Source organism: Oncorhynchus nerka, linkage group LG26 (genome assembly GCF_034236695.1).
Source record: "Oncorhynchus nerka isolate Pitt River linkage group LG26, Oner_Uvic_2.0, whole genome shotgun sequence".
Taxonomy (NCBI): domain Eukaryota; kingdom Metazoa; phylum Chordata; class Actinopteri; order Salmoniformes; family Salmonidae; genus Oncorhynchus; species Oncorhynchus nerka.
In genome coordinates, this window is record NC_088421.1 from 16,672,956 (window position 1) to 16,700,890 (window position 27,935).

The 27,935-nt window shown below is 45.2% G+C and overlaps 2 protein-coding genes across 5 annotated transcripts in view; one reads left to right on the plus strand and one right to left on the minus strand.

Moving 5' to 3' along the window:
• The first annotated feature begins 3,141 nt into the window (after positions 1–3,141).
• On the plus strand, positions 3,142–24,081 carry LOC115110407 (chromobox protein homolog 8-like). Of its 4 annotated transcripts, none has more exons than XM_065010161.1 (7): positions 3,142–3,484; positions 4,570–4,613; positions 6,151–6,264; positions 7,410–7,475; positions 7,566–7,632; positions 19,603–19,915; positions 20,057–24,081. In XM_065010161.1, exons 1-7 carry the CDS (start codon positions 3,416–3,418, stop codon positions 20,728–20,730), a joined length of 1,347 nt encoding a protein of 448 aa, XP_064866233.1. In that variant the 5' UTR covers positions 3,142–3,415; the 3' UTR covers positions 20,731–24,081. The 4 variants fall into 4 exon arrangements, with proteins under 4 accessions (XP_064866233.1, XP_064866234.1, XP_029491892.1 ...); XM_065010162.1 differs by having other exon boundaries at positions 19,621–19,915; XM_029636032.2 differs by lacking the exon at positions 6,151–6,264.
• The window catches only part of LOC115110408 (histone acetyltransferase p300-like), a 31,382-nt gene continuing 26,994 nt past the window's right edge, over positions 23,548–27,935 (minus strand). The window contains 2 exon segments of the mRNA XM_065010160.1: positions 23,548–26,197; positions 26,199–27,910. Of these exon segments, the coding sequence (XP_064866232.1) occupies positions 24,715–26,197; positions 26,199–27,910 (3,195 nt within the window). The 3' untranslated portion in view covers positions 23,548–24,714.

Genomic DNA, 27,935 nt, shown 5'->3' on the forward strand with positions numbered 1-27,935 from the left:
ACAATACAGTGCCACTGACACGGCCTGCAACGAAAACATGCGGCCTCTCCTTCACTGCAGCCGAGGTGAGTAAAACATTTAAACGTGTTAACCCTCGCAAGGCTGCAGGCCCAGACGGCATCCCCAGCCGCGCCCTCAGAGCATGCGCAGACCAGCTGGCTGGTGTGTTTACGGACATATTCAATCAATCCCTATACCAGTCTGCTGTTCCCACATGCTTCAAGAGGGCCACCATTGTTCCTGTTCCCAAGAAAGCTAAGGTAACTGAGCTAAACGACTACCGCCACGTAGCACTCACTTCCGTCAACATGAAGTGCTTTGAGAGACAAGTCAAGGACCATATCACCTCCACCCTACCTGACACCCTAGACCCACTCCAATTTGCTTACCGCCCAAATAGAATGCTGTTCATCGACTACAGCTCGGCCCCACAAGGGTGCGTTCTAAGCCCTCTCCTGTACTCCCTGTTCACCCACGACTGCGTGGCCACGCACGCCTCCAACTCAATCATCAAGTTTGCGGACGACACAACAGTGGTAGGCTTGATTACCAACAACGACGAGACGGCCTACAGGGAGGAGGTGAGGGCCCTCGGAGTGTGGTGTCAGGAAAATAACCTCACACTCAACGTCAACAAAACTAAGGAGATGATTGTGGACTTCAGGAAACAGCAGAGGGAACACCCCCCTATCCACATCGATGGAACAGTAGTGGAGAGGGTAGTAAGTTTTAAGTTCCTCGGCATACACATCACAGACAAACTGAATTGGTCCACTCACACAGACAGCATCGTGAAGAAGGCGCAGCAGCGCCTCTTCAACCTCAGGAGGCTGAAGAAATTCGGCTTGTCACCAAAAGCACTCACAAACTTCTACAGATGCACAATCGAGAGCATCCTGGCGGGCTGTATCACCGCCTGGTACGGCAACTGTTCCGCCCACAACCGTAAGGCTCTCCAGAGGGTAGTGAGGTCTGCACAACGCATCACCGGGGGCAAACTACCTGCCCTCCAGGACACCTACACCACCCGATGTTACAGGAAGGCCATAAAGATCATCAAGGACAACAACCACCCGAGCCACTGCCTGTTCACCCCGCTATCATCCAGAAGGGGAGGTCAGTACAGGTGCATCAAAGCTGGGACCGAGAGACTGAAAAACAGCTTCTATCTCAAGGCCATCAGACTGTTAAACAGCAACCACTAACACTGAGTGGCCGCTGCCAACACACTGACTCAACTCCAGCCACTTTAATAATGGGAATTGATGGGAAATGATGTAAAATATATCACTAGCCACTTTAAACAATGCTACCTAATATAATGTTTACATACCCTACATTATTCATCTCATATGAATATGTATATACTGTACTCTATATCATCTACTGCATCCTTATGTAATACATGTATCACTAGCCACTTTAACTATGCCACTTTGTTTACATACTCATCTCATATGTATATACTGTACTCGATACCATCTACTGTATCTTGCCTATGCTGCTCTGTACCATCACTCATTCATATATCTTTATGTACATATTCTTATCCCCTTACACTGTGCATAAGACAGTAGTTTTGGAATTGTTAGTTAGATTACTTGTTGGTTATTACTGCATTGTCGGAACTAGAAGCACAAGCATTTCGCTACACTCGCATTAACATCTGCTAACCATGTGTATGTGACAAATAAATTTGATTTGATTTTGATTTGATTTGATGTAACTCTATGGCAGCACCCAAGGGGCTTGAATTTTTGAGCTCTCCCCGTAGATTTTGCAAAACAGGCACACAACAAAAAAAATAGAGGGCCTGTCGGGAATGGCGGGTCACCACTGTGTGTTGTACATGGCGAAATGAAATAAACATTCTATCAAATTACCCTACAATAAGAGTGTGGTTGGGGCAAGTCTGTGTATGCAAATTATTTGTGTTATCAATTAAATTATTATTTAATGAGGCTATACATATTTTGGTTGAAAAACATCATCCTATTTCCTTTAGAAACCATTGTCATTTTTCCAATCTTGTACTTTTTTTTTTTTTTGGTGACATGTACTGTAGAAGAAATATGTCTTCTTTGAGCTATTTTAGAAGCCCCTTGCTGTGTAATTAATGGCCGGAGTGCCATATTTGGAACCATTTTTGCATACAGCTAGAGGTGTAGACATTCCCCAGCCAAACTGCAGAAGGCTTTCATTTCCAATTCAGATCTTTCCTGTCCATTCAACTGTTACATAAAACTACACTGTCCCAGTCCCAGATTCTTGCAATATACTATATAATTCCCTAACCATCACACAAATAGGTGCACAGACACCTTCTGGATATCAGATCCCCAATTATTTTAAGAGATTTAAAGCATGTTCTCTGTTGGTTCAATGTTGAGATGAGCCTATGTTTCATGCCATCTGTTGTGTAGATCAAGTTACAGTTTATGCATCAATTCCATATGAATAGGGAAACAAAATAGGTGCTAAAATTATTAAATGAGATGGTGCCTATCTTTCCTATTAATTCGGGATAGAGGCATGTAGCTTGATAACAGATAGCCTAGCATCACATGGGACCTGGAACTATTTTGACATTAGATAATTCTCCTTAATATTTTTAACAAGATGGAAAACAATCATGTGCCAAAAATTCGACAGATGTTCCTTAATGGTATTTAAAGAAAACAACCCATAAAACGCATTTAAGAGTTTATAGAATAATACTCATATTCTTGAAATACTGTGTTTTGCAATAGTGAAAGACCCAGGCGTGCTATTGACAAGATAGTCGAGTGACCACTCCAACAATGGAAATACATGTCCTCAAAGATGGAAGGCATCGGGAGGAGGCGCGATCAGGTGGGGCCATTCTAGCCAATGAGAGGGCAGATACGCGTGTGAACAAGAGGCACAACTCCAATATAAAGTCGTTTTTTAAAAGTTTACGGAATACCACGTGTGTCCACTTATATCAGTGCATTCGCAACAACCTAACCATTACGAAATTCTATCAAATAATCCTCACGTAGCAAATTAGCAAAAAATACTCACTTCGTGGTCTGATATTCGTGGGACAGATTTTGAGCGAAGTAAACCCTCTCGCTTAGCCTCTTCTTCTCTGTCCATTATTGGGGGCTCGGCGCATCGTACCAGAGTCAGAGGGAGCGCGCTTGACTGAAGCACGCGCCAGGCAGTGATGTGTCGCAGATTTTTAAAACTCAGAAAGAGAACCTAAAATACCGCTCAACTATCTAATACTTGCATGTGAGTACGTGATAAAGACTCCAAGAATAGAACATGTTTGTAGAGTAGGTAAAAAGCTTGTTTTAGCCGCTGCAGTGAGTTGGGGGATTTGTCTTGGAAAGAACGAGAAACAATCCGCGTTCCCTGTTTTGAGCGTGCGACTAGCAGCCTAGGAGCGATGGAACTGTCATCTATAGGCGAACAAGTGTTTGCAGTTGAATCAATAACCAAGAAGAGAGTCAGAAAGGTAAGCAATGTAGCCGTGCTTCCGAATAGAAATGTAGTCTACCTATCATTGGTGTCTTTTGGTTTTAACAGCCGATGTTCTACCTGTACTCTTACACAGTCTATATCAGCCATTACACAAAAGTATTGCTACGCACTTTCCGTAGTTTACGCAATATATATATATATGCGTGAAAGCTGCTAATTATAACACGCAAAAAGTTGATAATAGATTCTGCACAGAATGTTGCCTGTTGGCTACATCATTTTGAATAAAGAGATTGTGGAATCTTTTCGTTTTCCTTGGTTTGTGTATGTTGTATGTTCTGAATATAGACTACTACCTCAAGTAGTAAAATGTAGAAGGGGTGTGTTTACCAAAATCGGGTCTCCATCGTGGGGTATCACTGGTGGGATTGTCCGCGCGGCCAATGTGTGTGAGCTACGCAGTTTTTTTGTAAGTTACGCCAACAGGAGGAGAACAGAGGACGGGATGATGGATTGGGGTATCTGCGTGAGAACAAAAACTGCTGCGTAATGTTACACCTCGCATGATCCATTCAATATAGTCCTATTTATGTTGTTGTAGTATGATCATCACAATGAGCCTATGTTTTTTTATTTTTTTTTATGGTATGAATCTTACTATGCATTTACTTGTGCTTTAATGTGGTAAAGTTGGTTTGAAAATTGAAGATTATAATACAGTAATGTTTCATTCTATGTATTGAGTATTCTATACACGCACGCCGTACAATTATATTTTGTCAATGGGTGGTCCAAAGCGGAGACCTTCGATGTGCAGCACGTTGCGCAATACAAGTTGTTTACATGTAAAGTCCTACCTATTTCCATCGCTTTTTAAAACTATTTTACATAAAACCCATCCATGTGCGATCGCGTCATCACAATAGTAGAGTTCGAGGCCTTTACATTGACGTCATCTCGTACAATCTCCATTTGAAAATTAAAAATTACCCCAATGATCTCGACACCGACCCTTTAAAGCGACAGTCATCTTTTTATGCTCCATGAACTACCGTGCAAAGAGTACTAATTGTGTTATTTGCTCTCTTGCTAAATGTGCCTTTCTCTTTTGCTTCTTAGGGTAATGTGGAATACTTATTGAAGTGGCAGGGATGGCCACCAAAGTAAGTATTCTTCTTATTAATTAGTAAATGCATTACAAATGTTTATGAGTCATGTATGTATGACTGATGTTTTATCCTCCCACTGACCTGAGTACATATAGTGCCATCAGAAATGATTTACACCCATTGACCTTTTCCATATTTTGCTGTAACTGTTACAGCCTGAATTTTAAAAATATATATTTTTTGTTCACAATACCCCATAATATCAAAGTAGAATTATATTTTTAGAAAAGTTTACAAATGAATTCAAAATTAAAAGCGCAAATGTATTGTGCCAATAAGTATTCAACCCTTTTGTTATGGCCTAAATAAGTACATATTTGCTTAACAAGTCACACAATGAGTTGCTTGGACTCACTCTGTGTGCAATAATAGTGTTGAACATTTTTTATTTATTACTACCTCATCCTTGTATTGTACACATACAGTTATCTGTAAGGTCCCTCCAGTGAGCAGTGAATGTCAAACACAGATTAAACCACAAAGACCAGGGAAGTTTTCCAATGCTTCGCCAAGAAGGGCCCCTATTGGTAGATGGGTTAAAAAAATGTAGGTGTCCTTCCTAACTTAGTTGTTGGAGAGGAAGGAAACCGCTCAGGGATTTCACCATGATGCCAATGGTGACTTTAAAACATTTTAATGGCTGTGATAGGAGAAAACTAAGGATGGATCCACAACGTTGTAGTTACTCCACAATACTAACCTAATTGACAGAGTGAAAAGAAGGAAGCCTGTACAGAATAAAAAATATTCCAAAACATGCATCCTGTTTGCAACAAGGCACTAAAGTAACACTGCAAAAAATGTGGCAAAGCAATTAACTTTTTGTCCGGAATACGAAGTGTTATGTTTGGGAAAAATCCAACACATTAATGAGTACAACTCTCCTAATTTCAAGCATAGTGGTGGCTGCATCATGTTATGTGTATGCTTGTAATCGTTAAGGACTGGGGAGTTTTTCAGGATAAAAAAAAAAAAAAGCTAGTTCAGTCTGCTTTCCACCAGACACTGGGAGATGAATTCACCTTTCAGCAAGACAATAACCTAAAACACAAGGCCAGTGGCCGAGTTACAGTTTTGACTTAAATCTATAGCAAGATTGGAATATGTTTGTCTAGCATTGATCAATAACCAATTTAGCAGAATTTAAATAATTTTGAAAACAATAATGGGCAAATTTTGCATAATCCAGGTGTGGAAAGAGACTTACCCAGAAAGAATCACAGCTGAAATTGCTGCCAAAGGTGATTCTAACATGTATTGACTCAGGGGGTTGAATACCTATGTAAATTAAAATGTCTAAAAACATGTTTTGTGGGGTATTGTGTGTAGATGGGTGAGAAAATATATTTAATCCATTTTGAATTCAGGCTGTAACACAACAAAATGTGGAATAAGTCAACGGGTGTGAATACTTTCTGAAGGCACTGTAATGTTCCCTCTGCTTCTGATGTCTTAGTAAAAACCTCATATCATTGGTTAAAGTGCATCTTATATTTAACACCCCTAATTCCGATTTCCTTAATCAAGGAAGTACACTGACAGGAGAACTGGCAACCACCGTACGCCATTTGGTGCATTTTCGTAATGTGAAGAGTCCGTCCAGATCCAGCGTTAATCCGATTCCGCACGCATCTAAAACTGAAGGGTACCCTTGTTTACCAACACTTTCAATAGAAATAGAGGGGTATACTACGACGCTAGCTAGATCTACTCAGGATTTTCCAAAGCTAGCTAGCTTCACTAAGCTTCATATTCCAGCTCAGGCTTCATCCATGTTACGACCATGCATTTAGATTCTTCAGCTGCCGCTAACTCCAGCCAGGTTTGTAACTGCGCTTGCATGTCGCACGTGACTAGTCGAACGCCGAAATCTTCATTGATAAAATGCTGAAACAGGAATCCATCAGCAAGTCTGTGCCACATTTGACGTTTTTGCTGAAATGAAAGAACTTATCCTGCAAATTCAGCAGGCTATGGTGTGAAATAGGTTATTAGAAGTGGTGTCTTTTATTACACAATTGTTAATGCTGTTTTTGGGTGCACGAGCACCTTTTTTCCCCCCACACCTATCGATAAAATGATTGTATTAAGTCATATGAAAATTGTACTGTGTGTGACGTTTCAAATTCTCACTACACATTACTAAATCTGTAGTGAGATACTGTAGGGTATTTGAATATTATTAACACAATAAAAAATTAAATCAGTCCTCTTAAATGGTTTCGGAGAATGAAGGGGATGATGACTTGCTCTTTGCAAGAGGGAGGGAATCTGATTTGATTGGTCCTCAACTCTCAGCTCAAGCACTTAATTTAGGATAAAGTGAAGTTAGCCTGCCCCAGAGCAGGTTAGAGCTAATAATATAAATTTACCTGGCTAAAAGGTGAGCCACCTTCGTGTCAACAGTTATCGAGAGTTGTACTCAGAATTGACCAAAGTTAGCTCGCTAACTCCTCTATCCCGCTTAGCAGTATACCCCTCAGGAGTCAAGACAAGTGGGGAAACCATAACAAATTCCAGAACGACTCACTTGCGCAATAGAGGTGGACATTTAAATGTGTCTGGTGATTGATTTGGTGTATTTGTAATGATATCTATTGACAATTTACAATCTGCCAGGGTTTTAAAAGGTATGGTATAACCGCTTGCAGTCTCTATACATAAATGAATTGAAAGTTCCCATATGATTCTATAACAACTCCTGTCATTGTACCTCCTTGCCTTATTCAAGGGTATCATGCCATGATGATCCTGCATAAACAGTGCTTATAGAGTGTGATTGTTTTACAGGTACAGCACCTGGGAACCAGAGGACCACATACTGGACCCACGCCTGGTGCTGGCTTATGAAGAGAAGTGAGTAGTACTGAGAGTGCTGTTAGTATGAATACTGCATACTACTTTTGCTCCAGCCATTGCAATTTCATATTCTCTGTGTCTTATCAGGGAGGAGAAGGACCGAGCCCTGGCATACCGCAGGAAAGGACTCAGACCACGGAGACTCGTCTTGCGGGTACAGCGCTTACCTTTCTCCTTGTCCAGAACATCCACTTTCTTAATCCATTGTTATGTCCGTTACATTAACATAGCAATTACAAAAATGACTAAACTTAACTTAATATACTTTTATCTTAAGCCTGTGTCACACAAAGCAATTCAAGCAACTTTGCTGATACATGAAGCAGTTCAAACGCAATTGAAATTGCATGCAATGTCCAATCTTGTCATCATGGTTGCATAAATTATTTGATCATCCAAATGTTTACTAATTGTAACAACATCGATATACAGTGCATTCAGAAAGTATTCAGATCCCTTGACTTTTTCAACATTTTGTTACGTTACAGCCTTATTCTAAAATGGATTAAATAAAAACATTTCCTAATCAATCTACACACAACACCCCATAATGACAAAGCGAAAACAGGTTTTTAGAAATGTTTGCAAATGTAATAAAAAACATACCTTATTTATGTAAGTATTCAGACCCTTTGCTATGAGACTAGACATTTTGCTCAGGTGCATCCTGTTTCCATTGATCATCTGTGAGAGGTTTCTACAACTTGATTGGAGTCCACCTGTGGTAAATTCAATTGATGGGATATGATTTGGAAAGGCACACACCTGTCTATATAAGGTCCCACAGTTGACAGTGCACGTCAGAGCAAAAACCAAGCCATGAGGTCAAAGGAATTGTCCGTAGAGCTCAGAGACAGGATTGTGTCGAGGCACAGTTCTGGGGAAGGGTACACAAAAACATGTCTGCAGCATTGAAGGTCCCCAAGAACACAGTGGCTTCCATTATTCTTAAATGGAAGAAGTTTGGAACCACCAAGACTCTTCCTCGAGCTGGCCGCAAGGCCCAACTGAGCAATCGGGGGAGAAGGGCCTTGGACAGGGAGGTGACCAAGAAGCCGATGGTCACTGACAGAGCTCCAGAGTTCCTCTGTGGAGATGGGAGAACCTTATACAGAAGGACAACCATCTCTGCAGCACAATCAGGCCTTTATGGTAGAGTGGCCAGATGGAAGCCACTCCTCAGTAAAAGGCACAACAGCCCACTTGGAGTTTGCCAAAAGGCACCTAAAGGACTTTCAGACCATGAGAAGCAAGATTCTCTGGTTTGATGAAACCAAGATGGAACTCTTTGGACTGAATGCCAAGCGTAACGTCTGGAGGAAACCTGGCACCATCCCTACGGTGAAGCATGGATGTGGCAGCATCATGCTGTGGGATGTTTTTCAGTGGCTGTGGGGATGTCTTTCAGTGTAGTGACTCTCCCCATCCAACCTGACAGAGCTTGAGAGGATCTGCAGAGAAGATTGGGAGAAACTCCCCAAATACAGGTGTGCCAAGCTTGTAGTCATACCCAAGAAGACTCGAGGCTGTAATCGCTGCCAAAGCTGCTTCAACAAAGTACTGAGTAAAGGGTCTGCATACTTATGCAAATGTACTATTCCCAAAAACCTGTTTTTGCTTCCTCATTATGGTGTATTGTGTGTAGATTGATAAGGGGGAAAAAACTATTTAATACATTTTAGAATAAGGCTGTAACATAACAAAATGTGGAAAAAGTCAAGAGGTCTGAATACTTTCTGAATGCACTGTATATTTACAGCCCTCTTTTCCCCAATAAAACGAAATGTGCAACGTTGATTCAAAGTCTCTGAGGTGACCAGGACATGGGTGTGTCCTAACAGGGTGAGGAGACAAAGTAGCCAGTGGTGGTTGTAGTTCTGGGGCCTGACCAGCTTGCACAATATCCTTCCTGTATGACTGGCGGGGTATTGGGGCTGTGGGGGGGATCAGTTTCCATTTCTATAGTTCAGTATAGGCAGTCAGCAAATGCAGCTTGCATGCCAATGAGACCCATTGACTAACTGGATATAGCACAGCTCCAGACACATGTACATGGGCATTGATGGACAGTTGGTGGGTTGCAGAGGAAGTGGAGCTGATCAAGCACGGTGCACAAAGACCACTATCTCAGTCAATCCCCAGCCACCATAAACAATCACATACAGCAAGTTTTACCATCCTGATGTGCCTCTTGTTTGCCATAAATGGCATATTTTCTTTATAGGTATGTTGGAATTACTGCACAGTTTTCCAGACCAGTGCATATGTCACCCCAGCATGAGAGCTCATTGTTTACGATGCAGCCCATTTCAGGTGTCACATGGGCTGGCCAGCCATGGTTGGTAGCTAAATAGGTATGAGGGCAATGCACGCCATCAATTTCCAGACAGCATGTTGGCTGTTGAATGGCCTCCTGACATGAGGCAGTCCAGTTCCATGGTGTCTCTGTCTCTAGTAACTGCCTGAGGAGAGGACTGATGGTGGAATGGGCCTATCAGTGCAATTCCTATGACATGCCCACTAAGTTGATGGTATTTCTTGTCAATGAGTGTCAGGTTGTGTTGGTTCATTGTAGTGAACCTTATGCGCTTGTGACGTGTGGTTGCATCCTCCCCATACACCATAATGTCAAAAAGGTCAACATATACGGCAACTCCAGGGCAGACAGCAGCCAGGAGGGTGGACATGATTGTCTGGAAGAAGCAGCTCAACCTGAACAGTATAAGAGTGCACTGGAACATCCCAATGTGCATCACAAATGCAGTGAGCCAGTAGAAGGTCATGTTGGATTCAGGCAGACGTATTGTACTAGCAATGAATCAAAGCTCACTTCTAAATGATAAGGACTTAAGAGCCCAATCCTGGAGGTGCAAGTTATGAGGGCAAGTTGAAGAACTAGGGAGAGGGTGCCAGAGTCCAGGGTTGGATGATTCTCTTTCCTTTCATTGGAGCCTCCCAGTTGCCTCATTGACACTCATAGGCTTGTGGTGTTGCCATCCCAAGCAGTCTGCTGCCTTTTTATACAGTGGCTTCAGAAAGTATTCATACCCCTTGATTTATTCAACATTTTGTTACAAGCTGGATTCAAAATTGATTAAAAAAAATTCTCTCACATATCTACACACTACCCCATAATGACAACGTGAAAACATGTTTTTAGAAATTGTTGCAAATATATTGAAAATAAAGTACAGAAATATGTAATTTACATAAGTATTGACAAGGTCAATACATGTTAGAATCTCTTTTGGCAGTGATTACAGCTGTGAGTCTTTAAGAGCTTTGCACACCTGGATTAGCACATTATTTATTTGTTTATTCTTCAAGCTTTGTCAAGTTGGTTGTTGAATTTTGCTAGACAGCCATTTTCAAGTCTTGCTATAGATTTTCAAGCTGATTTAAGCAAAAACAGAAACTAGGCCAATGAGGAACATTCAGTGTTTTCTTGTTAAGGCTCGTCCAAACTTGCATCAAATCACCTCTATCACCTGTGGCTGGATACGCCACTCCGCAGACTGAGGCTATCCTCTCGACAATAGGTCTGCACCTAGATTCAACTGGCCTGGAATGTGCGCTGCTGACAGTGAGTGCAGGTGTGTGTGTGTGTGCCCACAGATGATCCGTGATGCCACTTGGGGCATGGCCAGTGAGCGGACTCCGCCCTGGCGATTGACGTACGCGATCGAGGTTGAGTTGTTGGAATGAATCAGAACGCGATTCATGTAAATGTAATAGAACCAGCCGAATCGCTTCCAGCTCCAAAACATTTATATGAAGATTTGTGTTCTTCCCACTGACCGTTCGTTATGCGTCCATCTGCCCCCCCATCCCTTCAGGGAGGTGTCGGTCTTTATGACAACCTGCAAGACTACTGGACCCAGCTGAGAGTATCCTTGGGATTTGCCAGAAGGATAGGCTGTGGTGACATTGCCACGTAATGGTTATCATTCGATAACGGTCTCTGTTCGGATGAATGCGTTGGCTTATAAACCATTGTTGGATAGGTCTCATGCGTAATAGGCCAAGTGGTAAATTTGCTGATGCCACAACCATCAGCCCCTGTAAAACCATAACCTGGCGAGCCCTGAAAGTACGGCTCCGGTGGAGTGTGCATGCTGCAGTCAGAATGCACCTCTGTCTAGTGACTGTTAGACATGAGTGCGTAGAGTTCAGTTCCAAGCCTAAGAAGCTTGTTTGTTGGTGAAGAGTGAGAGAACTCTTTTCACAGTTTATCAGGAAAACCAGATTGTGGATATGATTTATCACTATCCTGGTGTGTGTCTCGACCAATTCTCTCAACTTCGCTATTATAAGACAGTCGTCTAGATAGCACAATATCCGTATCCTGTCTGTCTGACTACTTTGAATAGTGTTAACATGCGAAAAGTTTTTGTAATGATTTATTCAACACCCTCAAATCTAAGATCAGTCTCATGCCACTGTCTTTCTTGGCACGCGAAAATATGTCTGAAAAAGTGTTTTTGTCTGCTTCCATCACTGGGCGAATAGCTCCTTTTCCTACAAGGTTATTTCCTGTTCTAGAATAGGGGCCGCTTGAGCTGAAACTGTCGTGGGCGTGACACCAGCGAACTGCAACGCGTAACCCTTCCCAATTGTATTCATTACCCAAGGGGAAGCTGTGCATTCGTGTTTCCATACACTCAGTCTGCTGGACAGGTCTGCTCTTTCTATTAGAGAGGGCAGGGCTGTCATTTGATTTGGAATAGCTAACTGGGCTACAGGCAGAGGCTGCTGTGCAGTTTGACGATTTATATTTTTGACTGTTTAGCCAAGTCACAGGCAGAGGCTGCTGTATGACTGGAATTAAACTGTGTGTCTCTGTGAAACCTAACTGTCCCAGCCCTATGTTTTGCCTTGTGCTCATAGAATCTTTGTCTAAGGCCATGGCGCTCATAAGAACGAGTGGAAATGAGAATAGATGGGAGACACAGGAGTGTGTACACTTAGTGTGCGCTGGAGGGATGAGTGGAAGTGTGTGTCTTGTGTGGACATATACCGGGCAAATTTTGCTGGCAGTGGGCAATGTGTAGCTAGTCTTCTCTTTCATGGTGCTACCAGGAGTGGAGCAGGATTCTCTGACTATAGGATACAACACAAAGTCCCTCACAGGAAGGCTCACAGGCCCTCAGTGGTTTATCCACTCTGTACGCCTGGGCAGCGTGCTGTTGCTGAGGGCGGAAAGGATTGCGGTTCTAGCCTCTCGCACCAGCGTGGGACACCTCAGGTGTCTGAGTGGGTCTGTCCTGGGCCTGGGAAGCACTCACAGAGCAATGGCGAGCCTCCCCTGTCTTGGTCGAGGCTGGTTGGGATGGGGCAGGGAAAGGAGCCCGGGGCCTGAGTGGCATGATAGCCTTGAAGGCTGCAGAGCCCTTCTGTTGCTGCTCAAACTTGTGTGTGATGGTCTCCACGATAGGCCTGAATAGCCCAAATACTGTGACAGGAGCATTCAGCAGCACGTTCTTCACCCTTTCTGACATTTGGGTGAGGTTGAGCCACAAGTGACGGTGTATCATGACCAAGAATCCTATGATTCTGCCTGTGTCCTGGGCAGCACACCTCGTCATGTGTAGAGTGAAGTCTGTCGCCTTCTTGAGCTCAACGTACATCTCTGGAGTAGCCTGCCATTCCATGTCCCGGAGGAGCTGGGCCTGGTAGGCTTGGAGGATGGCCATGGTGTTCAACATGGCTGCTGACTTGACCGGCTGCCTTGTAAGACTTCTCCGCCAGGGAAGCGATAATACGTCATTCTCTGGATGATAGCTGCGGCTTCACTGCCGCAGAGGCTACTGAGAGGTGTGAGGCTATGGTTTCTTTGAACAGGGGCATGGATAGATACCCCAGCTTGGGCTCTGTCGATCCTGGACCATGAGTTGAAGCTCTGGATGGAAGAGCGTGTCTGTTGTGGCTTCTCCCAGGATCGCCTCACCTCATTCCTGACATCTGAGAACAGTGGAGGGTCTAGGGCGGGGCTGGGTATCTGGCCAGAGACTGGGTGACTGACTGTGGGAAGTAAACCCCTGCCAACATGGTTTCAGGGGCTGGTTGTGGATAGGCCTAGCTTAGTCACAGCCCTGCCCAGGACCTCCATTGTAAGGGTCCTTGTCAGAGATCGGAGGGGCAGCCGGCGTCTCCTCATTGTCCTCTTCCTCTATGTCTCTTCCTCACTCTGACCCCTTTCATCTGAGCCAGGATCTCCATAGGCGTCCCATTGGCTGGCATGGAAGTCTCTCAACTCCCGGTGTGCCGCATGCTCGAAATAAGCAGCATTTACGGGAAGGGCAGAGGTGTGGAGACTGTCGAGTATTGGAGAGCTGCACCTCACCCCCTCGTCTGTAAGCTATATGGGACGAGCTGGGTGGTGGAGAGATAGAGACCAGCTGCACTTGATGATGGAGGGAAGGCAGAGGAACCCCAGAGCAGTGGATACATAAGAAGGGGTCCGTAAGAGCCAGCTCCGTGCTCTGGTCCAAGCCATCGGGCGCAGTCTCTGTGACTTCCCTCCCCGACATGTGTGCCTTGCACTTGAAGCACTATTTTATCCCGGGAGGGAACGACATCTCTGCCTGAGGAGAAAAAATAATTGAAAAACCTGATGGAATCCCTCTGGTACCTTCACTCAAAGCTTACGAACACTCTTTGAGTGTGATTGGGAAGGCGATTATTTAATAATGACCTCAGAATCTTTGGTCTCCTGCAGGTGCGACGCATTAGCTAGTTAGCTAGAAGGACCACTAGCAAAGAGTGGCTAGCAAGCTAGCTGACTCAGGCTACTAAACGGACCGATGTTGAAGGAATCTAAAGAAAATAATATATACACAGTACCAGTCAAAAGTTTGGACATACCTACTCATTCAAGGGTTTTCTTTCATTTGAATATTTTCTACATTGTAGAATAATAGTGAAGACATCAAAACTATGACATAAGACATATGGAGTCATGTAGCAACCAACAAAGTGTTAAACAAATCAAAATGTATTTATGATTCTTCAAAGTAGCCACCCTTTGCCTTGATGACAGCTTTGCACACTCTTGTTATTCTCTCCACCAGCTTCACCTGGAATGCTTTTCCAACAGTCTTGAAGGATTTCCCACATATGCTGAGCACTTGTTGGCTGCTTTTCCGTCTCTCTGCAGTCCAACTCATCCCTAACCATCTCAATTGGGTTGAGGTTGGTTGATTGTGGAGACCAGGTCATCTGATGCAGCCCTCCATCACTCTCCTTCTTGGTCAAATAGCCCTTACAAAGCCTGGAGGTGTGTTGAGTCATTGTCCTGTTGAAAAACAAATCATAGTTCCACTAAGCGCAAACCAGATGGGATGGCGTATCGCTGCAGAATGCTGTGGTAGCCATGCTAGTTAAGTGTGACTTGAATTCTAAATAAATCACAGACAGTGTCACCAGCAAAGCACCATCACACCATCTCCTCCATGCTTCACAGTGGGCACCACACATGTGGAGATCATCCGTTCACCTACTCTACGTCTCACAAAGCCATGTCGGTTGGAACAAAAAATGTGTACTCATTAGGCCAAAGTACAGATTTCCACTTGTCTAATGTCCATTGCTCGTGTTTCTTTACCCAAGCAAGTCTCTTGTTATTGGTGTCCTTTATTAGTGGTTTCTTTGCAGCAATTCACCGATGAAGGCCTGATCCACGCAGTCTCTTCTGAACAGTTAATGTTGAGATGTGTCTGTTACTTGAAACATTTATTTGGGCTGCAATCTGAGGTGCAGTTAACTCTAATGAACTTATCCTCTGCAGCAGGGGTAACTCTGAGTCTTCCTTTCCTGTGACGGTCCTCATGAAAGCCAGTTTCATCATAGCGCTTGATGGTTTTTGCAATTGCACTTGAAGAAACTTTCAATGTTCTTGAAATGTTCCACATTGACTGACCTTCATGTCTTAAAGTAATGATGGACTGTCATTTCTGCTTGCTTATTTGAGCTGTTCTTTACATAAAATGGACTTGGTCATTTAGCAAATAGGGTTATCATATGTATACCACCCCTACCTTGTCACAACACAAATGATTGGAAAGAAATTCCATAAATGAACTTCTAACAAGGCACACCTGTTAATTGAAATGCATTCCAGGTGACAACCCCATGAAGATGGTTGAGAGAATGCCAAGAGTGTGCAAAACTGTTATCAAGGCAAAGGGTGGATACTTTGAAGAATCTGAAATATAAAATATATTTTAATTTCTTTAACACATTTTTGTTTACTAAATGATTCCATATGTGTTATTTCATAGTGTTGATGTCTTCACTATTATTCTACAATGTAGAAAATAGTCAAAATAAAGAAAAATCCTTGAATGAGTAGGTGTGGCCAAACTTTTGACTGGTACTGTATGTTCTTCGCCATTTGGTCGAAGTTGTAGGCCGTCTGAAATTGCTCAGTTTAGACGAAAAATAAGTATAGATGAATGTACAGATGATAAGAATGGTGGCTTTGATAAACAACAGTGGCTGAATAAAGCAAGAGTGACACTCTCCGACAGGGCAGTGCATATTATACCCTTGTGGGAGGGGCCAATCACTGCCTGCCGTGGCAAAGACAGGACTTCGGTGGTTTCATAGTTGAATATGATTCAATGGTGCTGTCTTACTACTTATAGCATAGTAAGAACTCGATTTCAAGATTAAGTAAAACTCAAACTGTTTTACATTCACCATTGGCCTCATGGTGAAATCCCTGAGCGGTTTCCTTCCTCTCCGGCAACTGAGTTAGGAAGGACTACTCTTCTCTTTGACTGGGTGTGTTGATACACCATCCACAATTTTTACCCATCTACCAATAGGTGCCCTTCTTTGCGAGGCATTGGAAAACATCATTGGTCCCACCACCCCTCCAGCCAGGCATTATTCTGTACTGTTTGAGTTTAGGGGTCCCAAATTATAAATTGAACTACTTTTGCAGTAAAATATTTTTACACAACCATCCATTTCATATACAGTGTCTTCAAAATGTATTCAAACCCCTTGACTTTTTCCACATTTTGTTAGGTTACAGCCTTATTCTAAAATTGATTGCATTGTTTCCCCCCTCATCAATACATTACCCCATAATGACAAAGAAAATGTAGATTTTTAGACATTTTTGCTAATACAAAAATAGTATTCAGACCCTTTACTCAGTACTTTGTTGAATCACCTTTGGCAGAGATTACAGCCTCGATTCTTCTTGGTTATGACGCTACAAGCTTGGCACACCTGTATTTCTAAGTCACCAACTACTTCTCAGACAGAGTTCAGTGTGTCCAATCGGAGGGCCTGTTGTCCGGACCTCTGGCAGTCTCTATGGGGGTGCCAAAGGGTTCAATTCTCAGGCCGACTCTTTTCTCTGTATACATCAATAATGTTGCTCTTGCTGCTGGTGATTCTCTGATCCACCTCTACGCAGACGACACCATTCTGTATACTTCTGGCCCTTCTTTGGATACTGTATTAACAAACCTCCAGACAAGCTTCAATGCCATACAACTCTCCTTCCGTGGCCTCCAACTGCTCTTAAATGCTAGTAAAACTAAATGCATGCTCTTCAACCGATCGCTGCCTGCACATGCCCGCCCATCTAGCATCACTACTCTGGATGGTTCTGACTTAGAATATGTGGACAATTACAAATACCTAGGTGTCTGGTTAGACTGTAAACTCTCCTTCCAGACTCACATCAAGCATCTCCAATCCAAAATTAAATCTAGAATCGGCTTCCTATTTCGCAAACAAAGCATCCTTCATTCATGCTGCCAAACATACCCTCGTAAAACTGACTATCCTACCGATCCTTGACTTCGGCGATGTAATTGACAAAATATTTTCCAACACTCTACTCAGACTGCATCCAATTTGCTATCACAGTGCCATCTGTTTTGTCACCACAGCCCTATATACTACCCACCTGTATGCTCTCGTTGGCTGGCCCATATTCGTCGCCAACCCCATTGGCTCCAGGTCATCTATAAGTCTTTGCTAGGTAAAGCCCCGCCTTATCTCAGCTCACTGGTCACCATAGCAGCACACACCCGTAGCACGCGCTCCAGCAGGTATATTTCACTGGTCACCCCCAAAGCCAACTCCCCCTTTGGCTGCCTTTCCTTCCAGTTCTCTGCTGCCAACGACTGGAACGAATTGCAAAAATCACTGAAGCTGGAGACTCATATCCTCCTCACTAACTTTAAGCATCAGTTGTCAGAGCAGCTTGCAGATCATTGCACCTGTACACAGCCCATCTTTAAATAGCCCACCCAACTACCTCATACCCATATTTTTATTTATTTTTTGCTCTTTTGCACCTCAGTATCTCTACTTGCACATTCATCTTCTGCACATCTATCACTCCAGTGTGTAATTGCTAAATTGTAATTATTTTGCCATTATGGCCTATTTATTGCCTTACCTCCCTAATCTTACTTCATTTGCACACACTATATAGACTTCTATTGTGTTATTGACTGTACGTTTGTTTATTCCATGTATAATTCTGTGTTGTTTGTGTCGCACTGCTTTGCTTTATCTCGGACAGCTCACAGTTGTAAATTAGAACTTGTTCTCAACTGGCCTACCTGGGTAAATAAAGGTGAAATAAAAAATAAATAAAAACATTTGGGGAGTTTCTCCCATTCTTCTCTGCAGATCCTCTCAAGCTCTGTCAGGTTGGATGTGGAGCATTGCTACACAGCTATTTTCAGGTCTCCAGAGATGTTCGATCGGTTTCAAGCCTGGGCTCTGGCTGAGACATTGAGACTTGTCCCGAAGCCAATCCTGGGTTGCCTTGGCTGTGTGCTTAAGGTCGTTGTCCTGTTGGAAGATGAACGTTCGCCCAAGTCTGAGGTCCTGACTGTTCTGTTTTCATCAAGAATATCTCTGTGCTCCATTCATCTTTCCCTTGATCCTGACTAGTCTCCCAGAACCTGAAAAACTGCCACCATGCTTCACTGTAGGGGTGGTGCCAGGTTTCCTCCAGACGTGACGCTTGGATTCAGGCCAAAGAGTTCAATCTTGGTTTCATCAGACCAGAGAATCTTGTTTCCCATGGTCTGAGAGTCTTTAGGTGCCTTTTGGCAAACTTCAAGTGGGCTGTCATGTGCCTTTTACTGAGGATGGTTGTCCTTCCGAAAGGTTCTCCTATCTCCACAGAGGAACGCTAGAGCTCTGTCAGAGTAACCATCTGGTTCTTGGTCACCTCTCTGACCAAGGACCTTCTCCCCCGATTGCTCAGTTTGGTCGGGCAGCCAGCTCTAGAAAGAGTCTTGGTGGTTCTAAACTTCTTCCATTTAAGAATGATGGAGGCCACTGTGTTCTTGGGGACCTTCAATTTTGGTACCCTTCCCCAGATCTGTTCATCGACACAACCTTGTCTCAGAGCTCTACGGACAATTCCTTCGACCTCATGGCTTGGATTTTGTTCTGACATGCACTGTCAACTGTGGGACCTTTATATAGACAGGTGTGGGCCTTTCCAAATCATGTCCAATCAATTGAATTTACCACAGGTGGACTCCAATGAAGTTGTAGAAACATCTCATGGATGATCAATGGAAACAGAATGCACCTGAGCTCAATATCGAACCTGATAGCAAAGGGTCTGCATACTTTTGTAAATATGGTATTTGCAAAAATTTGCTAACACCTGTTTTCGCTTTGTCATTATTGGGTATTGTGTGTAGATTGCTGAGGATTTTTTTATTTAATCCATTTTAGAACAAGGCTGTAACAAAATGTGGAAGAAGTCAAGGGGTCTAAATACTTATCGAAGGCACTGTGTGGGAGACCTTAGAGATATGGAAAAACATGGTTGTGCTTTTTTTATACCTCGGATAGCGGTATCTCAAAGACTAAATCCCTTTTTGAAGATTGGCCATTAGCGTACTGGGTTGGAGTTCCGAACGGAACGATATGACCACTCATGTAAACTTTTTTCTGCGCCCTGATTGGACATTGCATACAGTCAGTTGCGTGACAGGATTGATTTCTATCTCTTGCGTTGCAACTAAGTTGCTGGCAACTTTTGGGGTGACACACAGCATCATAAATGCCACTTTGTTGCAATCAACAGAAATTGCGTCCAGATTGCTTTGTGTGACATCGGCTTTAGTCTTCTCTTCTCCTACAGAATATCTATGCCATGGACCTCCGTAGTGCACACAAAGTCCCAGATACCCCTCGTCTGCGCCTCTCCCTTACCCGCTCCATGGGCTCTGAGCTGGACCAGGGCAGTCTGCCATACAGGGCGGGGGAGGGAGGGAGCGTCTACCGCCGCCTGGCAAGACGCAAGAACAAGCAGAGGGTGTCCAAACCTGTGTCTGACAACAATTCCCTCCAACCACTGACCCGCATACAGGACCCCATGGAGCATGAATGGCAAGGCGCAGAGGAGAGACCGGAATCAGAGTTAACAACAGACACACGTGAAAACAGTCTATTCAGTTTGTTTTCTATCAAACATTTAATGAAATATTTGATTATCTATTTTTTATCTCGGTTTGAAGGTCAGGATTGGTCCTATTTGTGGTATATTGATCTCATTTCCTGTCTCTTTCTCTCTTAAGGGCATAGCCGGTCAGAGTGCAGCTCTCCCATGATGGAGCAGGAAGTGGAGGAGCCGACTGACAGAGTGGAGAGTTGTGGTTCTGCACTGGGCTCTGGAGATGAGACATTGGGGGGCGGGGCCTTGTTGAGGGTGACAGGGGCATGGTACAGGTCAGAGGGTAGGAACTCTGAAACTGGACAGGAACATATAGATAGGACTGACCAATCAGAGAGCTGTGTTTCTGCAGAGGGACCAAAAGACAACATTAGCAATAGGTTGGTGGACAGTGACACAGAAGTGGAATTGGGGACAGATACCTTGATTGACATGGTAGAAAGGTTAGGCACAGCTAATGTTATTGAGAGGGTAGAGGGGTTGGGGACAGATTATTTTATTGACAGGGTAGAGGAGATGGGGGGACATATTCTGATTGACAGGGATAGCACTTCAGTGGTGGATGTTGGAGATGAAACCGTGGCTGATGGTTCTGTGGTCTGTACCGATGTTGAGGTTGCAGAGGAAGTGGTGGAGAATTACACAAAACAGCAAGGTGAAGAGGTTGTGACACAGTGTCCAGACAGTAGTGGCGCAGAAGTGAATCCTGGCAAAGTGATTGTGACCGATGTGACTATCAACTCTTTGACCGTAACTTTCAAAGAGGCCCTGGCAGCTGAAGGGTTTTTTAAGAGCTGAAGGACAGAGTTCTGAGAGAGGATTAGAGAACATGTTAGGGGGTTATACATGAAATGCAGCCCATATGTTGAATTTACCACTTCGGAACATGTTTAGATAAACAGCCACAATATAATTTGTCATTAAAGATGTTTACAAAGCCTATGAAAATATATTGATACCAATTACTAGGGTTTTGGTGAGGTATTGTACCTTAGAGAATTGGGTGGTAATTTTCACATTGTGTTTGGTTCTGGAAGAAGATTAGTAAGAGAGGATGAGGGAGAGAGCAGTTGACTCCTGAATGTCATATTTATAACATTACTACTTCTCCAACGTCTCTTATTCCAGGAGGCTCATTTCGGTTGCTCTTTTTTCTAACGCTTTTGTATTGTCGTCTGTCTTCCTCAGTATTAACAGTAAGTTCTGCATGTCCTGTATGTCATGCACACCCTTGTCCTCCATTCGATTTGTTAGTTTGATTTCTATAACAAAGAAATAGAAAGGAGAGAAGGAATGCCTGGAGGGATAGAAGTTTAGCGTTGAAGTATTGTTTTTCTTTATTTTACTTCTCAAATTTAAAGAGCCTACCTGAATCTATTTTTGTATTACCATTTGATAGTCCACCCCTCTTGCTAAGCCTTTGTGCATTTCTAAAGAGGGGATATCAATTTACACCACTCATTCCCAAATGTGTTTTTTAGGTCTCATTTCATTTACTCCTTTTTCTAACGCTTTTGTATAAAGTCAACTGTCTTCCTCAGTATTTACAGTAAGTTCTGCATGTCTCATGTCAATCACGCACAGCCTTGTCCTTCATTTCATTTAATATGTTTATTTCTATGACAAAAATAGAAAGGAAAGAAGGAATTCCTAAAAGGATAGAAGTTCAGCATTTCAAGATGAAGGCTGGCTACGTTGAAGTATTGTTTTTACTTCCAGGTAAAACAAAACAAAAAGGCATATTCTTGTATTACCAATTGATAGTCCACCCCTCTCACGAAGCCTTTGTGCATTTCTAAAGAGGAGATATCAGTTTACACCATTGTTGCAGTAGGAAATGTGCAAATTGAAGCAAATGTTCTCGGTTGTATTTATCGCATGTCACATGTAAAAGCTAAATGAAATGTCACGTGTTGAAAAATGTATCTTTGGTCACAATGACATGTCAAATGTCTTCTCTATACCATATGCCTAGAAATACAGTGTAAAATCTACTTGTGTTTGAGATTCATATAACAGGATGGATATTACCTCAACATTTTAGCATGGAATAAAACATGTTAGCAGTAACAGAAGTGTCCTCACTGGTCCATTTTAGCAGCCGTTTTGGAAATGCATTTGCAGCAACTTTTGCCTCTTATCACCACTAGGGGTCAGTCTCCTTAGGGAACCAAGTACAGTGGGGAGGACAAGTATTTGATACACTGCCGATTTTGCAGCGCATACTTACAAAGCATGTAGAGGTTTGTAATTTTTATCATAGGTACACCTCAACTGTGAGACGAAATCTAAAACAAAAATCCAGAAAATAGCATTGTGTGATTTTTAAGTAATTAATTTGCATTTTATTGCATGACATATGTATTTGATACATCAGAAAAGCAGAACTTAATATTTGGTACAGAAACCTTTGTTTGCAATTACAGAGATCATACGTTTCCTGTAGTTCTTGACCAGGTTTGCACACACTGCAGCAGGGATTTTGGCCCACTCCTCCATACAGACCTTCTCCAGATCCTTCAGGTTTCGGGGCTGTCACTGGGCAATACAGACTTTCAGCTCCCTCCAAAGATTTTCTATTGGGTTCAGGTCTGAAGACTGGCTAGGCCACTCCAGGACCTTGAGATGCTTCTTACAGAGCCACTCCTTAGTTGCCCTGGCTGTGTGTTTCAGGTCGTTGCCATGCTGGAAGACCCAGCCACGACCAATCTTCAATGCTCTTACTGAGGGAAGGAGGTTGTTGGCCAAGATCTCGCGATACATGGCCCCATCCATCCTCCCCTCAATACGATGTAGTCGTCCTGTCCCCTTTGCAGAAAAGCATCCCCAAAGAATGATGTTTCCACCTCCATGCTTCACGGTTGGGATGGTGTTCTTGGGGTTCTACTCATCCTTCCAAACACAGCGAGTGGAGTTTAGACCAAAAAGCTCTATTTTTGTCTCATCAGACCTTCTCCCATTCCTCCTCTGGATCATCCAGATGGTCATTGGCAAACTTCAGACGGGCCTGGACATGCACTGGCTTGAGCAGGGGGACCTTGCGTGCGCTGCAGGATTTTAATCGAGGACGGCGTAGTGTGTTACTAATGGTTTTCTTTGAGACTGTGGTCCCAGCTCTCTTCAGGTCATTGATTACTGCCGTGTAGTTCTGGGCTGATCTCTCACCTTCCTCATTGATGCCCCAAGAGGTGAGATCTTGCATGGAGCCCCACAGCTCCCTGGTCTTGGCCATTGTGGAGATGTTAGAGTCTGTTTGATTGAGTGTGTGGACAGGTGTCTTTTATACAGGTAATGAGTGGAGAACAGGAGGGCTTCTTAAAGAAAAACTAACAGCTCTGTGAGAGCCGGAATTCTTACTGGTTGTCAGGTGATCAAATACTTATGTCATGCAATAAAATGCTAATTAATTAAAAATCATACAATGTGATTTTCTGAATTTTTGTTTTAGATTCCATCTCTCACAGTTGAAGTGTACCTATGATAAATATTACAGACCTCTACATGCTTTGTTAGTAGGAAAACCTGCAAAATCGGCAGTGTATCAAATACTTGTTCTCCCCACCCCAAAATAACATGCACTCTTAATTTGACTAGCTACAAGAAAAAAATATTCAGCACATTTCATTTTCATTTTATTATAAAAAACAGTATTTGAGTCCACAGTTCTTTGTACAGTAAAAAATATTAAATTAAACTCTCAAAGTTCTGAGCAGAAAGGTAAATTGGGGTTGGGAGTAGAGACAGCAATTATTCTGGGGCAGGAGAAGGGGACCAGTGCATTGGGCTCTTGAGCTGCTGGGGTTAAGTCCAGAGGGAAAAGTAAGGGTGAGGCAGAGTGTGACTGGTCACAACTCCCCCCTTCCTCAGTTCTATGCAGCACAGTTCATTTGGATCCATTCCCTCTGTTTTACAAGAACCGTAATGTCCTCTGCACTGGCGGACCTCCCCCATACCTCATGTACTCTAAACTTTACAGGCATATAGGTATGTGCCCCCACCTCCAATACTAAGTGTCTTACAGGAGTGCTCACACATGAGGGTGAGGGAGGGCATGTGTGGTCAGTGAGAGGGATGGCCCTTCCGGTATTGATGTCCAATGGCTAGGCATTTCAAATGTAGTCTCCATTGGCCACTGAAACTTGCAGCAGGCCCTCAACCACAAAAACCCTCATTTTATTCCAGATTGAAAGCCCAACCCAGACATCAGTGAAATGAAATCACCCCACCCCCATTTCAATAACAAAAATATATTCTATGTGAATTGTAGCAGTCTTCGGGTATATGCCAACAAACCATCAAAAAAGAAAAATAAATAAAGAAAACTCAAACTTAAAAGATATGCATGATGTTTGGATTTATAATAATATTAATCCAAATCACCTCTGCTAAACTGATTTATGGATAAATTACAATAAGTCCATTGCATTAAATCATTTGCTCTTACAATTTTATTTTTGATTTTTTTTTTTAATCTTAAACATTTCTTAAAAAGGCAAATACTCCCATAGTCCCAAACCCCAAAAATATTACCTGCGTCGTATTCTCTAAGGGAGATACCATCCCCCTATTTGTACACAATTGGCAAAAAATATATTAACAGCAATAACTTACCATTCATTTATTTATTAATCGTCGTGTTGATTTATAGTTGCATCTCCCATAGGAAGTTCACTTCAATGTATTTTTTTATTGAAAACATTAAATAATATTAATAGTAAAAAAGAAAAGAAAAGAAAAAAAAGAAAGGCTAACACTGTCCCAGGTGCAGTCCCGAAAGCACGGCTACATGTCTAAAGTGTTATGATTAATGTTCTGCCCAAGGTCCTGGCTGTTCCCAGACAGCATGTCAGGTCCTCCAGGCCCATGGAGACCACCCATCCCACTGAGTTGAGACAGCATGGCATTCTGGTCTGACCCAAAGTGGTCCATTGAGTTCTGCTGCTGAGGCGGCTGTTGAGAGGGGACCACCATACCAGGGTGGTGCTGGGGTAGCTGGCCCGGGTGCGGGGAGCCTGTCTGGGTCTGTGGGGAGATATGGTGAGGGGAAGGCTGGGGCTGCATGCGCGGGGAGGGGCTAGAGTGTGGTGGCTGGGACTGGGGTCGCGGGGAGGGCTGTGGCGAGCGCACTTGGTTGCTGAGGGATGTAGACAGCGTCTGGCCCTGCAGGTGAGGGGACTGGGCCATCTGCTGCTGGGGGCTCATGGGGCTGCTGTGCTGGGCCGGAGAGCCCCCACCCAGGTGCTGCTGCTGTTGAAGCAGCCTCTGGTGCAGTGCCTGCTGGAGCAGAGCCTGGGAGGACTGCGGCTGGGGGGTGCCCTGCGGGGGCTGGGGCTGCTGAGGGGGGCCTCCTACTCCAGTACCCGGACCCCCCTCAGCCCCCTGGTGACCCGACATGGCATTCTGGTGTTGTTGCTGCTGCTGCATCTGAAGTTGGTGCTGATGCTGGAGCCTCTGCTGGAGCACTGCAGCAGCCTGCTGCTGGGCCACCGTGCTGGGGTAACCCTGCTGCTGCTGCCCTGGCTGGGCTCCAGGCTGCTGCTGCAGTCCAGACTGGCCCTGACCAGGCTGCTGGGGGGCCATGCCCGGCTGGCCCATGTAGCCCTGCTGCTGGAACTGGGCATGGTTCCCAATCTGTTGCTGCTGCTGTTGTTGCTGTTGTAGTTGGAGATGCCTCCTCATAAGGAGCTCTCTGAACTGGGGGTTTATGTTGGCCATGTTGGGTGCCTGCTGGCCTGGCATCCCTCCTTGCTGATGCTGTTGATGCTGCTGAAGTGCTGCCACCTGTTGCTGCTGCAAACTACTAAGCATAGGACGCTGCTGCTGCTGCGGTTGTTGCTGTTGTTGTTGTTGTTGCTGCTGCTGTTGTAGCTGCTGTACTTGCTGTAGCTGGGTCATGGTGGGCATGTTGACTCCCTGACCCATGTGCATACCTGGCTGACCAGCCACAGCATTCACACTGACCTGTTGGCCACCCATACCTCCTGGAACTCTGCCTGGACTTGGCCCGCCAGGGGCTCCCGGGGGTCCTGGGCCCCCCTTATACTTGGAGGCTCTCTGCTTGATAAAGGCAGCCATTAGCTGAGGGTTTGAGCGGAGGATGTTGAGCACCTGCTGTTGCTGCTCGGGTGAGCTGGGGGAGCGAAGGGTACGCAGCAGTTCCTGAAGGGCAGCCTGCGGGAGGTTCCCACCCCCAGCTGCACCACCTTGCTGCACCATACCAATCAACCCACCAGGTCCCTGAGCCTGCTGCCGCTGTTTGCTGCGGTTGTTGCTGCTGAGGCGCCACCATGCCTGGATGTCCCATCATGGCTTGCCTCTGCTGGGGTGGCATTCCCTGGCCGGCCCACTGTTGCTGGGGATTCTGAAGCGGGGGACCAACCCTCTGCTGCTGCACCTGTGGAGGCAGCTGGCCCTGGGGGTTAGGCTGCTGGGACTGCTGCTGCATGGGGCCAGGGCCCACCATCATACCTGGAGGACCCTGCTGCTGCTGTTGTTGTTGTTGTTGCTGCTGCTCCATGTGAGCCCTGGCAGCAGCCTGAGCCTGGGGAGGCAGCCCCTGGGCCCCCACCATGCCCACCCCAGGGTGGGCCATGCCCATCTGGCCCTGGGGCTGTTGGTGGTGAGGGTGCGGAGGCATCATGCCAGCTGCCTGCGCCGCCTGCCTCTGGAGGGACATCTTCCTTTGGGCGTCTGCCACTTGTTGAATCTTCATGGCGATCTCCACAGCCGCTGGAGGAGGCCCTGAAGGAGGTTGCTGCTGCTGCATAGAAGGCTGGCCAGGGTTGGGCTGCTGTTGTGGTGGTTGCTGCTGAGGTGGTGTGGCTGGTCCCAGGCCCGGTTTGCCTTGGGACTGAGGGTGCGGTGAGGAGCCTGGAGGCCTGTTGGTGTAAGGGGACAGGCTGTTGGGGTGTTGCTGGAGCTGTTGAGGGTTTGAGGCTTGGGACTGCTGCTGGACCTGAGGAACCATCTGCTGTTGCTGGGGAGAGTTCATCATCCCCCCTCCTCCAGGCATCTGCTGAAACTGGTGGTGAAGCTGGTGGTGCTGCTGAGGCATCCCACCTTGCTGCAAAGTTCCTCCACCACCCATCCCTGGCTGGGGCCCAGGAGGCATATTGGGCTGGGTGGGTGTCTGTGGTGTTGGGGGCTGGGTGCCTCCTGATGTGGGTGTACTGGGGGCTGTGGTGCCATTGTTACCTGGTGATGGCAGCCCCCCAGGAGGTCCTCCACCGCAGGCAGGCTGGCCCACCCTCTGCATGCTGGCCATCCTTCTCCGAAGCATCTGAGCCTGCTGGAGGCGGTGCTGGAGTTGCTGCTGGCGGAGCTTGTGCTTGATGTTGAGGCAGAAGGGTACGGGGCACTTGTTCTCCTGGCAGTGCTTGGCATGGTAGCAGCACAGAGCAATGAGTTGCTTGCAGATGGGGCAGCCACCGTTGGTCTTGCGCTTGCATCCCTTGGTGTGCTGCACCACACGCTTCATCTTCTGGCAGGACGGCAGGGAGCAGTTGGCATTGCGGCATTGGCAGGCGTGGACCAGGGACTGGATGCAGCGCTGAATGCTGAGGCGGCGGGAGTCCCCGGGGCTCTGAGTGGCAGCGGCCGCTGCGCTGTTGCTCTCGTCGTCCAGGCCCAGGCCCAGCTTCTCCATCTTGTGTTCATGGCCCTTAGTGTTATAGCAGGTGATACACAGGTCGTAGTCCTCGCAGACGGTGCAGTGGAAGCGTGTCTCCACGCTGGCCTTGCACTCATTGCAGGTGTAGACGAAGCGGTCCTGGCTCTGATTGTGTAGCTCCACCAGCATGCACATGGAACTCCACTTGGCTCTCCTCAGGGAGGAGAACTCCAGGTGCTTGTCCCGGGCCAGCGTCAGGAAGGCGTCACGCCCATCCATCAGGTCGCAGGCCATTAGGGGGTCCGGGTCCGTGATGGGGGGCAGGGAGTTGGCAGTGGGGCCGGCGATGAGACGGATCACAAAGAACACCTGTATGGGGCAGAGAAGAAAGGAT